The 13,554-nt window shown below is 35.3% G+C and overlaps 2 protein-coding genes across 2 annotated transcripts in view; one reads left to right on the top strand and one right to left on the bottom strand.

Moving 5' to 3' along the window:
• LOC144446446 (ATP-binding cassette sub-family A member 2-like) overlaps positions 1–13,554 on the top strand; it is a 76,330-nt gene that overhangs the window by 48,387 nt on the left and 14,389 nt on the right. The window lies entirely within an intron of this gene.
• On the bottom strand, positions 4,745–8,205 carry LOC144446450 (complement C1q tumor necrosis factor-related protein 4-like). Its single transcript, XM_078136212.1, has 3 exons — positions 8,109–8,205; positions 5,873–6,049; positions 4,745–5,692 (listed from the first exon to the last, which is right to left on the bottom strand). The coding sequence occupies exons 2-3, from the start codon at positions 6,039–6,041 to the stop codon at positions 5,088–5,090; spliced, it is 774 nt and encodes a 257-aa protein (XP_077992338.1). The 5' UTR covers positions 6,042–6,049; positions 8,109–8,205; the 3' UTR covers positions 4,745–5,087.

Genomic DNA, 13,554 nt, shown 5'->3' with positions numbered 1-13,554 from the left:
GGGAACTGTTATTATGAATGGAATTTTTTTATGTTGTTAGGTAATGGTCTATACGTAATGGAATATCTCAGACCACAGTATCTCTATAGTGGTCTGAGATAATTTATATGAATATTTCATAAACAATAATAATTGACCCCACTCCCTGTCAAATGACACCACTTTTTGGAACCAAGGGGCCTGTGTCCCCACTTGTTGGAAACCTTGGCAGAACACCGCCGTCTAACCCCCCCCCCCTCTCACCCACCCACCCACCCAACCCCTTTGTTACGTCAGAGCAGCATGTGTCTTTCATCATGGCAGAAGCCATTGAGGTTTGATGAGGGACAGGGCTCAAAATTAATACTGTCACGCGGTACATTTTGCTGCAATGCAATAATAGCTCAGAATATTTCCATCATTTTCAAAATTATGCTTAAAATTGGTAAAAGTCATACTGCATTCCAAATTTCTTGACCAGTTTTTAGCTTTAAATCAGTTGTATTATCAGGGAAATGACCGACTCCATAGCCGTTTCATGACCCATGACATGCATGACCTTTGAAGACATTCCAATGTTTACATTATTACTTTTAATTACTTTTAAACAGTAAATCCCAAAGGGGTTCTGAGTTCTAGAAATGCTTGACATGTTATCTGGTGGATTGTTTTGACAAGTTCACACTGAAGAAAAATGTTTCATAGAAGTAATGGTTTATATAAATGAAAATTCATCTAGCACACTGATCAGTGACAATCACGTACGTGTTTCAAAAAGTTGCACACTAAAGTTCAAATTGGATAACTTGAAAACATTGTTAGCGATGGCAATGCCACTTTGATTAATAGGACGAATGTATTAGTACTCCTGATAAAATCACACAATAGTTCATGGCTACAGATATACACCCTTCAGGATGATAAGTATTTAATCATCTTCTTACAAAGTTGTTCTACAGACTTGTCAACCTTGCTAAAATGAAGGAAAGAGACTTGTAACAAGGAAATCAATAAAGAGAAGAGAAATGAAGTTGTATAGAGACTAACAGGACAGAAAGGACAGAGAATAGAACTGAAAAAATACATTTTTTTTTCTTGCCCCCCTTTTTTTTTTATTTCGCCCGCCCGACCCGCCTGACTATTCCATTGGAGATGAGAAACAAAAAAAAAAAAAACCTCACCCTTATGTCAACCATAACCCCAGGTTACATCACCCCCCTCCTCCCAACACCACCACCACCATCACCACCATTTGGAATCCTGTTAAGTTGGATATGATTTTGAAGCCATTATACTGTTACTCTTTTCCCCTCGACCTCCTTGTTATTTGCTAGTTTGTTGTTTTGAATCATGCATATTTTGTTCAGAGCAGTGAAAAGCTTCACAAAGCAGACACTTGCCTCAGCAAGTTCATATTAAGTCAGTTAGGGGGTCCATGCTACAAGAGTTTTTCACTCATCAGTCTCAATTCAGAGTTTACGTTAAATTTTAGGTTAAGCTAGGGAATCAGATAAATCATTGATCTATACTCACAATTCATAAATTAATTGTAGTGAAATTTTACTGATAGCTTTTCATTTGTGACATGAAACTGAAGACTAGGTCAATTTTAATTAAGTGTTTTAAATCTGAGTTTATGTATATGAAACTCAACAAGTAGCCAAGGGAATCATATAACAGCAAGGAACTTGTAAGATAAGAAACTTCCTATCACAGTACACTGACTCATACCACCGCTCCCATTAAAATCAAGGTCCATAGTAGATGGATTGAGATGTTGCATTCATTGCCAAACTCTGAGTTTACCATTCCAAAGTAATTATGTTTCTGTCTGTTCTGTCATAAAATTGTCCATCCCTCCATCATCCGTCCATCCGTCTGTCTACCTGTCCGCCCATTTGTTTGTCTGTCAATTCATCTGTCTGCCTGTCCGCCCATTTTTTTGTCTGTCCCTTCGTCTGTCTGTCATTGCCATTACTGGTCTGTCTGTTATTGCCCTTACTGTACCAGTTGTGCTGCAACACCATTGGCATTATTTTTAAACTTTATTTTTTCGTTGCAACTTTAGAATGCTATTTGAATTTCATATTTGTGAGTAAAAAGAGTTAAGAATGTAGTCCACTTAATAAAAAAAATGAATTTTTTACTTTGCAGATTTGTGATATTATTAATCATAACAAAGCGATACATTCAGGCATACTATTACTAAGTGTTTTTCATAATATATCACAGTATCAAATCATTGCATGGTATATCATAAATGATTAGAAAAATCTCACAAATAACATTGTCTGCACTTCATTTATTGTAACATTGAAAGCAGAAGTGTCAAAACAAATCAACAGTCTTCACCCTAATACACACACACAACCACAACCACAACTTAGGGCCTTTAATGCATGTACCAACGTACAGCCCCTTTCACGTTACCGTTCACCGGCATACAACTATACATACACTTAATACAAAACATGCTACATCTTAAGATAGCTTGATTGAATGAAAACACTTTTTGTGACATTAAGAAAGAAGTACAGGCACACCCTTAAAGTAAATAGTCCATAAAAAATTCAAATTGAACAAAGTTGTGAACAATGCTAAGTTTGGAATCTTGATCTTTCTGTGTGAATTGTAATACTTTCAAAAGAAACTAGCTCTTGCACTTAATATGTTTTTGAGATTTTACATGAGTTTTCTAACATACAATATTTATAGGAAATGTAAAAAAAGTTACTTGGCAAGGATAGAAAGACACTAGGTCATAGTTCAGCAAAAAATGTCATCATCCTGAATTTGTCATCATCATGAATTTGTCGGGTCACGGAGAGTTGAGAAAACAGGAAATGGAAGAACTTTGGTGATATTTAATACCGAGACATCATATGAGTGAAGCTGAGATACATTACATGGTGACAGTACTCTACTTCCGTGCCTAGACGGGGATGATACAGAAGTGACGACATTAATCGATGTTAATGTCTCTCAAAAGTTTCCATGGTCACAGTGTAATATTGCTGCTTTCTGGGTTGTACATGTATGCTCCCAGGAAGTTGAGGAAGTAAAGGGCCGTGTGATATTCATAGAAAACGGGTACTTATACTTCATTTTTTCACGAAAAGCTGTTTCTCTAATTTGCATACAAATACATAGACACCGTTTTCTTATCCTTATATGGGCTTGAAATGGTGTTTTAATTCTTTTGCATGGAACACTCACTAAAGAAATTGGGTTTCGTCGAAAAAAGCTTCTTGAATTTCATGTTATGCACAAAACATGACTATATGAACTTTCATTTTTTGGCATCACTTTGTCAAACCATATTTGGAGATAAAATGATGCACTTGAAATTTTCCATGGAATCTTAAAATTGATTTTTTTTATTAACTGACAATAGCAGGGATATTGTGTTAGTGTAGGTTATGTCAACCATACCCCCAGGTTACATCACCCCCCCTCCTCCCAACACCACCACCACCATCACCACCATTTGGAATCCTGTTAAGTTGGATATGATTTTGAAGCCATTATACTGTTACTCTTTTCCCCTCGACCTCCTTGTTATTTGCTAGTTTGTTGTTTTGAATCATGCATATTTTGTTCAGAGCAGTGATCCATACCAACGTATTTTGTTGCGCCAGTGCAGAAAGGTCAAACCTGTTAATATCAAATGCAATTGTATAGGCAGATACGACCTTACTGCACTGACACAACAAATTATATATTTTTCATATATGATACAAAAACTGTTCTTTTCAAATCGGTAATTTAGTGGTACTAAGTTCATATTTTATTTGTTTTTCTTGCAAAAAACAAAATAAGAACCAAACTAATTTGCATATAAAGCCTATTTTTGCAATTTATACTGCATGTCAATCAATCAACTAAATAAAGTATTTTATTCAACACTAGTTATAATTTACATTAATTTCACTCAACATCTGGAGATTGTGAATTAACATCAGAGAAAGATTGAGTTCATGTATGAAATCATTAATTACATACAAATAGCTGGATCTCAGAAATATATTTTTTTTTAAAAACAAAAATGTCATATGCTAGCTGACATAAATTTGAACAAAACAACACATTCAGTAATGTTACATTTAAGATGTAGTCTGAAAGATCCAGTCATTGGTAATATGTAAGCACTCACTACCCCATGGATATGTCTTTTGGTCTAGTGTACATAAACTGTAATTTGCTTCATCAGGATACACAAAATATCCACTGAATATGATACAATACACTGTTACAGTATTGTAGTTAGGATATACAAGCTAGTACACTGTATTTTAGTTATTCTGGATACACATGCTAGTACACTGTATTTTAGTTATTCCACCTGGATACACAAGCTAGTACACTGTATTTTAGTTATTCCACCTGGATACACAAGCTAGTACACTGTATTTTAGTTATTCCACCTGGATACACAAGCTAGTACACTGTATTTTAGTTATTCCACCTGGATACACAAGCTAGTACACTGTATTTTAGTTATTCCACCTGGATACACAAGCTAGTACACTGTATTTTAGTTATTCCTCCAGGATATACAAGGTACAATGTAATAAACTGTATTTTGCTCATTCTGGATACACAAGCTAGTACACCGTATTTTGGTTATTTTCTGCTTTCATGGATACACAAGCTAGTACACTGTATTTTAGTTATTCCACCTGGATACACATGCTAGTACACTGTATTTTAGTTATTCCACCTGGATACACAAGCTAGTACACTGTATTTTAGTTATTCCTCCAGGATATACAAGGTACAATGTAATAAACTGTATTTTGCTCATTCTGGATACACAAGCTAGTACACCGTATTTTGGTTATTTTCTGCTTTCATGGATACACATGCTAGTACACTGTATTTTAGTCATTCCACCTGGATACACAAGCTAGTACACTGTATTTTAGTTATTCCTCCAGGATATACAAGGTACAATGTAATAAACTGTATTTTGCTCATTCTGGATACACAAGCTAGTACACCGTATTTTGGTTATTTTCTGCTTTCATGGATACACAAGCTAGTACACTGTATTTTAGTTATTTTCTGCTTTCATGGATACACAATGATGCTAGTACACTGTATTTTAGTTATTCTGGATACACAAGATATCCATTGAATATGTTGTGACCAGAACCACCTGAAAAACCATGATTTTCACCACTAACTAACACCAACATGACTTGGTCATTTCGATTTAGACGTAACATACCACTGTTAGATTGTTGTTGGTACATGCCACGTTGAGACGTCATGTACAATTGAAAATGTGTCACATTATTATGCCTCAGTTCAATTTCCATACTTCTGCCGGTCCAGTTCCAGAAATTGAAAGAGAAATAATAGATTCCAGGTACTGTGCAGGTAAACACCCCAGTGTCTAGGTCAATGTCGGCATTTTCATCCAGGATGGTATCGGTATAGGTGATAACTTGGTCAGAACTTCTTCCCAGTAAATTTGTCTCTCTTTTCACGCTGAATGCAACTTTGACGAACTCTGCAAAATAGTGTGAGGGTTTTTCAACCCCACTTTCACCCTTTTCTCCCTTTTGTCCTGATAATCCGACATCTCCTTTCGTGCCTTTTAGACCTTGTATCCCGACACCATCTTTACCATTACGTCCACGTTCTCCCTTGGGACCTTGTGGTCCTACCGTTCCAGGATCACCACTTTGACCTTTGACACCAGGTTCACCTTTGACATGAAAGATTGAAAGAATGATAGTCAGGTATGAGGTCATGTAAAAAAGAGTTTGATAAATGGTTATTTATACAGTAAAAAATTGTATTATTATGTTGAGAATTTCATATTTAATGATTAAAAAAAATTGATATAGGAATGGTAAACACCAGGTGTACAAGTTAAAATTCCTACCTTGTCTTCCCACAGGTCCTGAAATACCAGGTGCACCAGGAGGTCCTTGTGGCCCTCTAGTGTCAGGCCAGGAATTAGTACAGATATTTAGACACTGGCCATCAGTTTCCAATGTGTTGACAGTTCGGAGAATTACTCCAAGGAGTAGAATTGCTATCAAATATTCCATTCCGAAATCTATTCACCAAAAAATAAAAGAACAGTTAGTTTTTATCGAATAATATCAACTAAAAATTTTTGCAACAGGTTCAAAAAAATTGATAATCTGGTATACTTTTTATCAGATACAAAATAGAAACTGTGGTTTTTAAAGCTTGTAATCGGGAAATTACAAACCCACCATGTTGAATGTTGCATTATGGGAAATGTGATAATAAATATGAATCAAATAGTATTGTAAACAATAATGTTACATTGTTTTTAACCACAAATAATTAATTCATAGTCACCCTGAACAGTGTGGAATGTTTATTTTATCAGTAGCTGCAGATTTATGTATTACGATAACCACAGATAATCCCATAGTCCTTTGCGTCTGAGCATGCTCAGTGTGGATTATAAGTTCCCTATTTGGAGACACTGATATTAGTTTGTAGGCTTTATAATATATTCTACTTAGGCAAAAAAAAAATTGTGTTTCCGAAAACATGGCCTCAGAAAATACGGGTAAGTAGGTCGAGATTTTATTTTATTTTATCTTTTGTAATTGTTTTTAATTTTTGAAAACGATCAAAATGTTCGTCAGAATACCCATTCTATGATAGTTTGATGAAATATGTGTACTGACATCACTCGGGAAAGAAAACAGACTTTCATGAAGATCAAGAAAACAAAGAATTTCTTACCTTTTTGTTTTAAATGTTAAAAAAAATGTTTAGGGTCAGGAGCTTAAACTAGGGTCAGTCGTGTTATCCGAAAGACACATTTTGGTTTTTTTCCCTTATCAAAGTTTTACAGTGGAGAAACACTTTCAAAAAAGTGATAAAATTGTCAACTTTTAACATTGTCAACCTCTGTAATAATATTTCTTAAAACTTCACTTTTAGCTGCAAATGGAACATTTTTAAAACTGTTTTGTTAGATTTTAATACTGACTTTCTCATAATAGCGTACACCACTTTCATTACATTCATAATATATATTTTAACATCTTATTTGGACATGTTAGGAACACAGAGCTGTTGATTTTAGATATAGGTGGGTTTTTTCTGAACCCCCCCCCCCCCCCCCCCCAGTTCTCGCCATCCACATTTATAAGATAGATGAGTAGTGTAATGGAAGAGTGCTACTTTTAACCATAAAAAGGGTTTTTGTCTCGGTTTGTTTATAGTGCTGGGCTGACTGTTGGCTAGTAATACCCCCCCCCCCCCCCATATATGTTTTAAAGCATGGTGGCAGTGTGACCAAAGCAAAGTACTAAATAGCATATGTCAGTGGTGTAGGAATTACATCCATGTGGATAAACGAAACCAGCTGAAAAGTTTAACTATTATATTCACTTAGTCAATGAGTTGAAAACTGTCATTTGATACTTCAAGTGGTGTTCAAACAGTAAGTATGGCCTTCATCAGCATACACACACAAGAAGCGACAGAGGGGAAAAAAGCTGAAAGTTTGCAATATTATTAATTCTTCCTTATTATTATAATGTGTAGAGCTCACATGAATGTTTATAAATTAGTATTATATCACACAGAGCCCACAGGTGCTATGTTTGCCGGGCCTGGGTGACTCTGGGATAGCCTGTGGACTGACTGGGAAAGCCTTGACAGTTTCACAGCAACGTGATATAGAGCATGCAGCATAGCCCTGTCACGTAGTCCCAAACCTGAATGGTTCTCTGTAGCATTTGTGTGTGTGTGTGTTTGTTTGTATTTGTCTGCATAACAGAAAATCGCTGGGAGGAATTCCCAGCACAAAAAGTTTTTAAAAAATAAAAAAAAAATAAAAAAATTAGTATATCATGTGAGCTGTTACTAATTGATGGCTGCATAATAGGTTCATTATAACAATTAAAATGGAAAACAAGAAGTCAAAAAAGAGAGAGAACAGTAAATTTATACATTTCTATAACAGCTGCAAATCAATTTTCACATGTAAGTTAGTCTCTACCATAAAAGTGTGGCAATATAGTTTAAACTAAATACAAAAAAAAACAAAAAACAAAACGTAATATTGGCGGAGATTTCAAAGATGATAAGTTTGACTTAGAGATAAACAGAAATATCTCTCTTACCCAGTTTGTTGAAGTCTGGTTAGCGCTAGTAGTATTTGAGTTGTTTCTGGAGATGTTCTTGTGAAGCAGACAACATGATCGACCGCCTAATCATTTATGTAGTCTCGTTGGGATGCATGGATTTACAGTCACTGTGTATATATACACTGCAATGTGGCTTTGACAGGTGATATGCTGTGTGTGTTGGGAGCTAAACCATTTTAAGAGGGTTGAAGGGGGACGGTGGGGTAGGACTAGAGGGGGTTTGGGCAAATTTCTGTAGGTTTTATCAGAAATTTCATTGTATAGACTGACACTTTCATTTTCAGTAAAAAAATGAATTGCCAGCCATGTGTAACCATGGTAATGTCAATGACAGGTTAGAGTTTACTTACATATTCATTCATCTAAAATTGACCCATCCCCTTCAAAATGTTCGCTTCAGAGGGGGTAAGAAAACTTTCCTTTCCTAAATTTAGACTTGCAATAATTCCTCCTACAGGGATGGCAGTTCTTTGTTCTGTACTTTTCAATGTCATTGTGATTCCTAACATAAAGTTGTTCATGTTATGAAAACTATGTTTATGTCTTTTGGGACAAAATTAATGATTTAAAAACAGTTTCTATCAAAGGCATGTAAAACAAATTTGAAAAATTACCATGAAACATGAGAACCATATAACATTGTTTGCTACTGCAAATTTTTTCTCCTACACAAGTCATGAGAGAGTAGGGTGGTGGTTTACATGGGTCAAAGATAATTAGTTCAATATGAGTTGAATTGTGGCCTGATTTGCACACAATGGAATCTTCACTGACATCTGTTTTTGCTCCCCTAGCATACAAGATGTATGAGTTTCACCATATTTAATACAAGATGAAGTCTTCTCAGGACTAAAAAAAAAAATGTTGGTTCTGGTTACGCTACCCCACCTAGTTTTTCACTGTTGACCCTATCTTTCTTTTCCTGTAATCGAGAATAATGAAATCGTGCAAATTGTGGTCTCGCGAGAAATAGTGGATGCGGAAACTGACTTCAACTTAAAAAGACAATTATATAAAACTGTTCAAAGACTTCCAATCTATCGTGGCTGTAAATCTGATGAGAAGAAACTAATAACACTGAAACCATGGAAAGCAATGGAAAACATATTATAACTACCTGAACTAGACACTCGCACAAAAAAATCTACCTACCCCACCTATTCTATAATTGAGTGTAATTGGAACCACACAATTTTTTTTAGGCCTAACGAGAAACATAATTTTTTTTTTTTTTTTTTTTTTTTTTAAACCAAACCTCCTTATACCCAGAAGAGTGTAAGAGAGATATAATACAATATGGCCAATCAGCTCTCCAATGAAAGTCAATAATTTTTGTCCAAGAACCTTATAAGTACCTGCCAGTGTGTTTTCAATTCTAAGGAATAGGGGAAGCCCAAATTGTTGGCGGGTTTCATGAAATAGCTGTGCATCAGTGACATGTCAAATTGGCTTAGTGGACACACTGCGTGTGAATGGGACAGTTACATTGCCAAGTACATAGAGATAGAGTTTGGCATGGATAGAGTTGTCAGCTGAACTCCACAATGTTTTCATGTATTCATAATACTAATTGTTATCGTTACTTACAAATAAAGTACATTCCTACATGTAGTTTAACTTTTTCATTGCCATGCATTTCTGAATGGCTATAGAGTCCATGAACAACATATGAACCTTGATTGTGCCACAGTGAACTCAGCTGCATAAATGGGGACCAAGTAGGATACGGGTGGCTGTGTGAAGGATTTCCTATGTGATACTATGATTGAGGCAGACTGAGGGGTGACAGTGGCTCATATGGGATTGAGGAAGTAGAAATTAGGCTCATTAAAACGTTATAGAGCCATGCCAGGAAGTGCCCCGGGGAGAGTGCTTCCAGCACAGTGTACAAACATTAAACCTCACTAGACACTCTTGAGATCACCTTTGACCTGAAAATATGATGTAATATCCATGTTATAGAAATAACATACAGTTTGAATGACAGTACAGTTAAAAGATAATATGTTTTATTATTTTATGTGTTGTTACCATCACCATGCAGTAAGTCCAGATAAACAAGGTATATGGTAAATGTCTTGTTACCATCACCATCTACATGTAGTGGGAAGTCCAGATAAACAAGGTATATGGTAAATGTCTTGTTACCATCACCATCTACATGTAGTGGGAAGTCCAGATAAACAAGGTATATGGCAAATGTGTTATTACCATCACCATTTACATGTAGTGGGAAGTCCAGATAAACAAGGTATATGGCAAATGTGTTATTACCATCACCATTTACATGTAGTGGGAAGTCCAGATAAACAAGCACAGCTGATAAATGTGTTATCATTGTCATCTAGTTATTCCAGATATACAAGGCTAAATGTAATGTTACTATCATCATCTTGGTAGTCCAGATAAACAAGATATTAAGAAACACGTTACATGTACCATCTAGTCTGGATAAACAAGGTATTCTGTAAATATTAATTGTGACAGTACAGTTTGTAACAAAATAGTTGAAATCAAAAGGGTAGCCTGTAATGTGTTGTGGCCATCACCATGTAGTAAGTCCAGATAAACAAGATATTAAGTAAACATGTTGGCATCTAGTTTAATAGTCCAGATAAACAAGGTTTTAAGTAAATATATTGTGACCATCACAGTACAGTTAGTCCAAATCAAATGGTAGCCTGTAATGTATTGTGACCATCACAAGTCCAGATAAATGAGGTATCTCGTTACTATCTCCATCTTGTTAGTCTGGATAAACGAGGTAACCAGTAAATGTGTTGTGACCATCACCATCTGATATCCCATGCTCCGTACGAGCTACAAACACCAGTTTGACCTTATCATGGCGATACAGATGTAACAAACCACTGTTAGATTGCTCTTGATACATCTTCTGTCCGGCCGTCATGGAAACCCTGAATTTAATGACATCATCGTGTTGGAGGGATATCTCCATTTGCCTGCCAGATTGATTCCAGAAGTTGAAAGAGAAATAGTAGATACCTGGAATCTCACAAGTAAAGACACCGGTGTTTGTGTTCATGTTGGCATTTTCTAGTAGGATGGCGTCGGTGTAGGTAATTACCTGTTCATAACTTGTTCCATATAACGGACTGTCACGAGTCACAGTGAATGCTACCTTGGTTACCGCCGGAGTACTTGAACTTTTGCTTCCATAATTTCCCTCTCCTGGGGGACCTTGAAGTCCTGTTGTTCCTGGCCGTCCAGCACGGCCCCTGACGCCAGGTTCACCTAAGTCACAGAGAAAAAGAGTTCTTTATTGTATGAAGAGAATCGAACAACCAGTCTATGTCAGTTTCCTAGCTATGCAACATATATTAGTAACAGATAAAGTTAATTTTGACAGAGATTTTAAACAATTTTAAATGTTTAAAATGATTGGGTTTTATGCACATATTGCATTTTGTATAGTATATACCCCGGTATATCATTGGCATATTCGTGATGTATGGTATAAATCACAAAACCCGAATCGTTAAAATGTCATCTAATGCAACAAAAATCTTACCAACATTGCTACATTTTATCGACTGGCTCAACAACAATCTTACCAACAGAGATATGTGGCAAGTGAGACAATAAAATGTAGCACTGTTTTAAGATTTTAGTTGAGCCAGATGATAAAATGTAGCAGTGTTGGTAAGATTTTTGTTGAACCAGATGAAAAATCTGTTCATGTTACAACATTAGATGCTGTAGGAAAGCCTGTACATTTTATAAGGGAGCTGATGAATTATGCGTTTATACCATATCACCAGGTGTGTTTGTTATAAAACATTACCTACCCTGTCTTCCTATTGGTCCAGGCATACCAGGTACACCAGGTGTTCCAGGTAGACCCTTACTGTCTGGCCAGGAATCACTACAAATATTAAGGCATGTGCCATCAGTTTCCTGAGTGATGGCAGTTTGGAGAAATACTCCCAGAAATATGATTGGGAACAAGAAATTCATCCTGGAATCAATTCAAACAAATTTCTAATTGTTAAAAAATTTTAATTGTTACGATACAAATGAACTTATCATAAAACAATAACATGTATTAAACTAAAATTTTAATATCTGCTAGTGTGACAATTTTATTTATCATTTTTATGCTCAATCACTGGCTGTACACACATTTGCATAAACAGATAAACAATAACAACTATTGTACACACAAAAAGGACAGGACCATATAAACAGAAATAACATGAACATATAAAAATACAAATATTTCAAATTCTGCAGTGTGTAATTATTTCATGCACAGTGAAGTTTATTTAGTTTGTGAACAGTGACATAAACGAGTTTAGAATTATTTTTAAGATAAAATGTGTTTGGGGATCAATCTCCTGAAAAATTTAGTTTGTTGGGTTATGAAGAAATAGCATCATAATGTATCCATTCAAAGTAAAATCTCATTAGCATATGCAAATAATCATGAAGAAATAGTGGCATAATGTACCCATTCAAAGTAAAATCTCATTAGCATATGCAAATAATCATGAAGAAATAGCATCATAATGTATCCATTCAAAGTAAAATCTCATTAGCATATGCAAATAATCATGAAGAAATAGTGGCATAATGTACCCATTCAAAGTAAAAACTCATTAGCATATTCAAATGAAGCAATCAGTCTCCTAGCAGCCAAGTACATGGACCTGACACATATACATACATAAAAAGTATGATGGCAGTTGAAACAAGCAGTTAGTTATCTGATGGTGGCACTGTTTACAATACATTCAACTTGATGTATACAAATGATCTTAGCCAACCAGGCCTGCCTGTACAAGTTATACATGTGTATGTATATAGGGAGCCTGCTATCAAAAAGTGGTAACACTTGGGTTTATAAGGTTTTGTACTTGACTGCAAATTGTACACAACAACATCAATTAATTATTTATTAGTGAAAATTTGTACTCACAGAGTCAAAACATTGCTTGAAAGTAACCCCAAAGTTGACTTTGTGAGAATAAATTTCCATTTGTAACTAGAGTCCATTACATTCATTCTGACATGTATACCAGCTTTGAATTCAGGCGACAGCAAGTGATAGTTAAAGTATAGACCCTACACAAAAGGGTCTATGGTTATAAAGTATGTTTTTGAAACTAAAATTATTGAAATCTACCTTTTCTAAATCTCAGGTTATGCCCCATTAACATCAAGTGAACACATTTTTGTTGGCAACTACTTATTATAAAATGTTTTTACTGCCAAGGGCTAAAAGAGGAATGTAAGGAACCTTGCATGTGAATGACATTAAAATAGTGATTTTTCATACAAAAATATGAAAACATAATCACTGTTTTTATACATGTACATGACAAAAATACTAAGATAATCTTACCTCAGAAGATAATTGTTCCTTTTAGAGTAGTTTTCTGGATGAGATTGATCTTGACGT

This window comes from Glandiceps talaboti, chromosome 15, assembly GCF_964340395.1.
Source record: "Glandiceps talaboti chromosome 15, keGlaTala1.1, whole genome shotgun sequence".
NCBI lineage: Eukaryota > Metazoa > Hemichordata > Enteropneusta > Spengelidae > Glandiceps > Glandiceps talaboti.
Note: the sequence above shows the minus strand (reverse complement) of the source record. Positions and strands in the feature narration are given on the sequence as shown.

Coding starts and splice junctions, on each gene's coding strand:
- LOC144446450 (XM_078136212.1), bottom strand. CDS start 6,041: ATGGAATATTTGATAGCAATTCTACTCCTTGGAGTAATTCTCCGAACT. Junction 5,693..5,872: donor AGGACCTGTGGGAAGACAAG/GTAGGAATTTTA, acceptor TTCATGTCAAAG/GTGAACCTGGTGTCAAAGGT.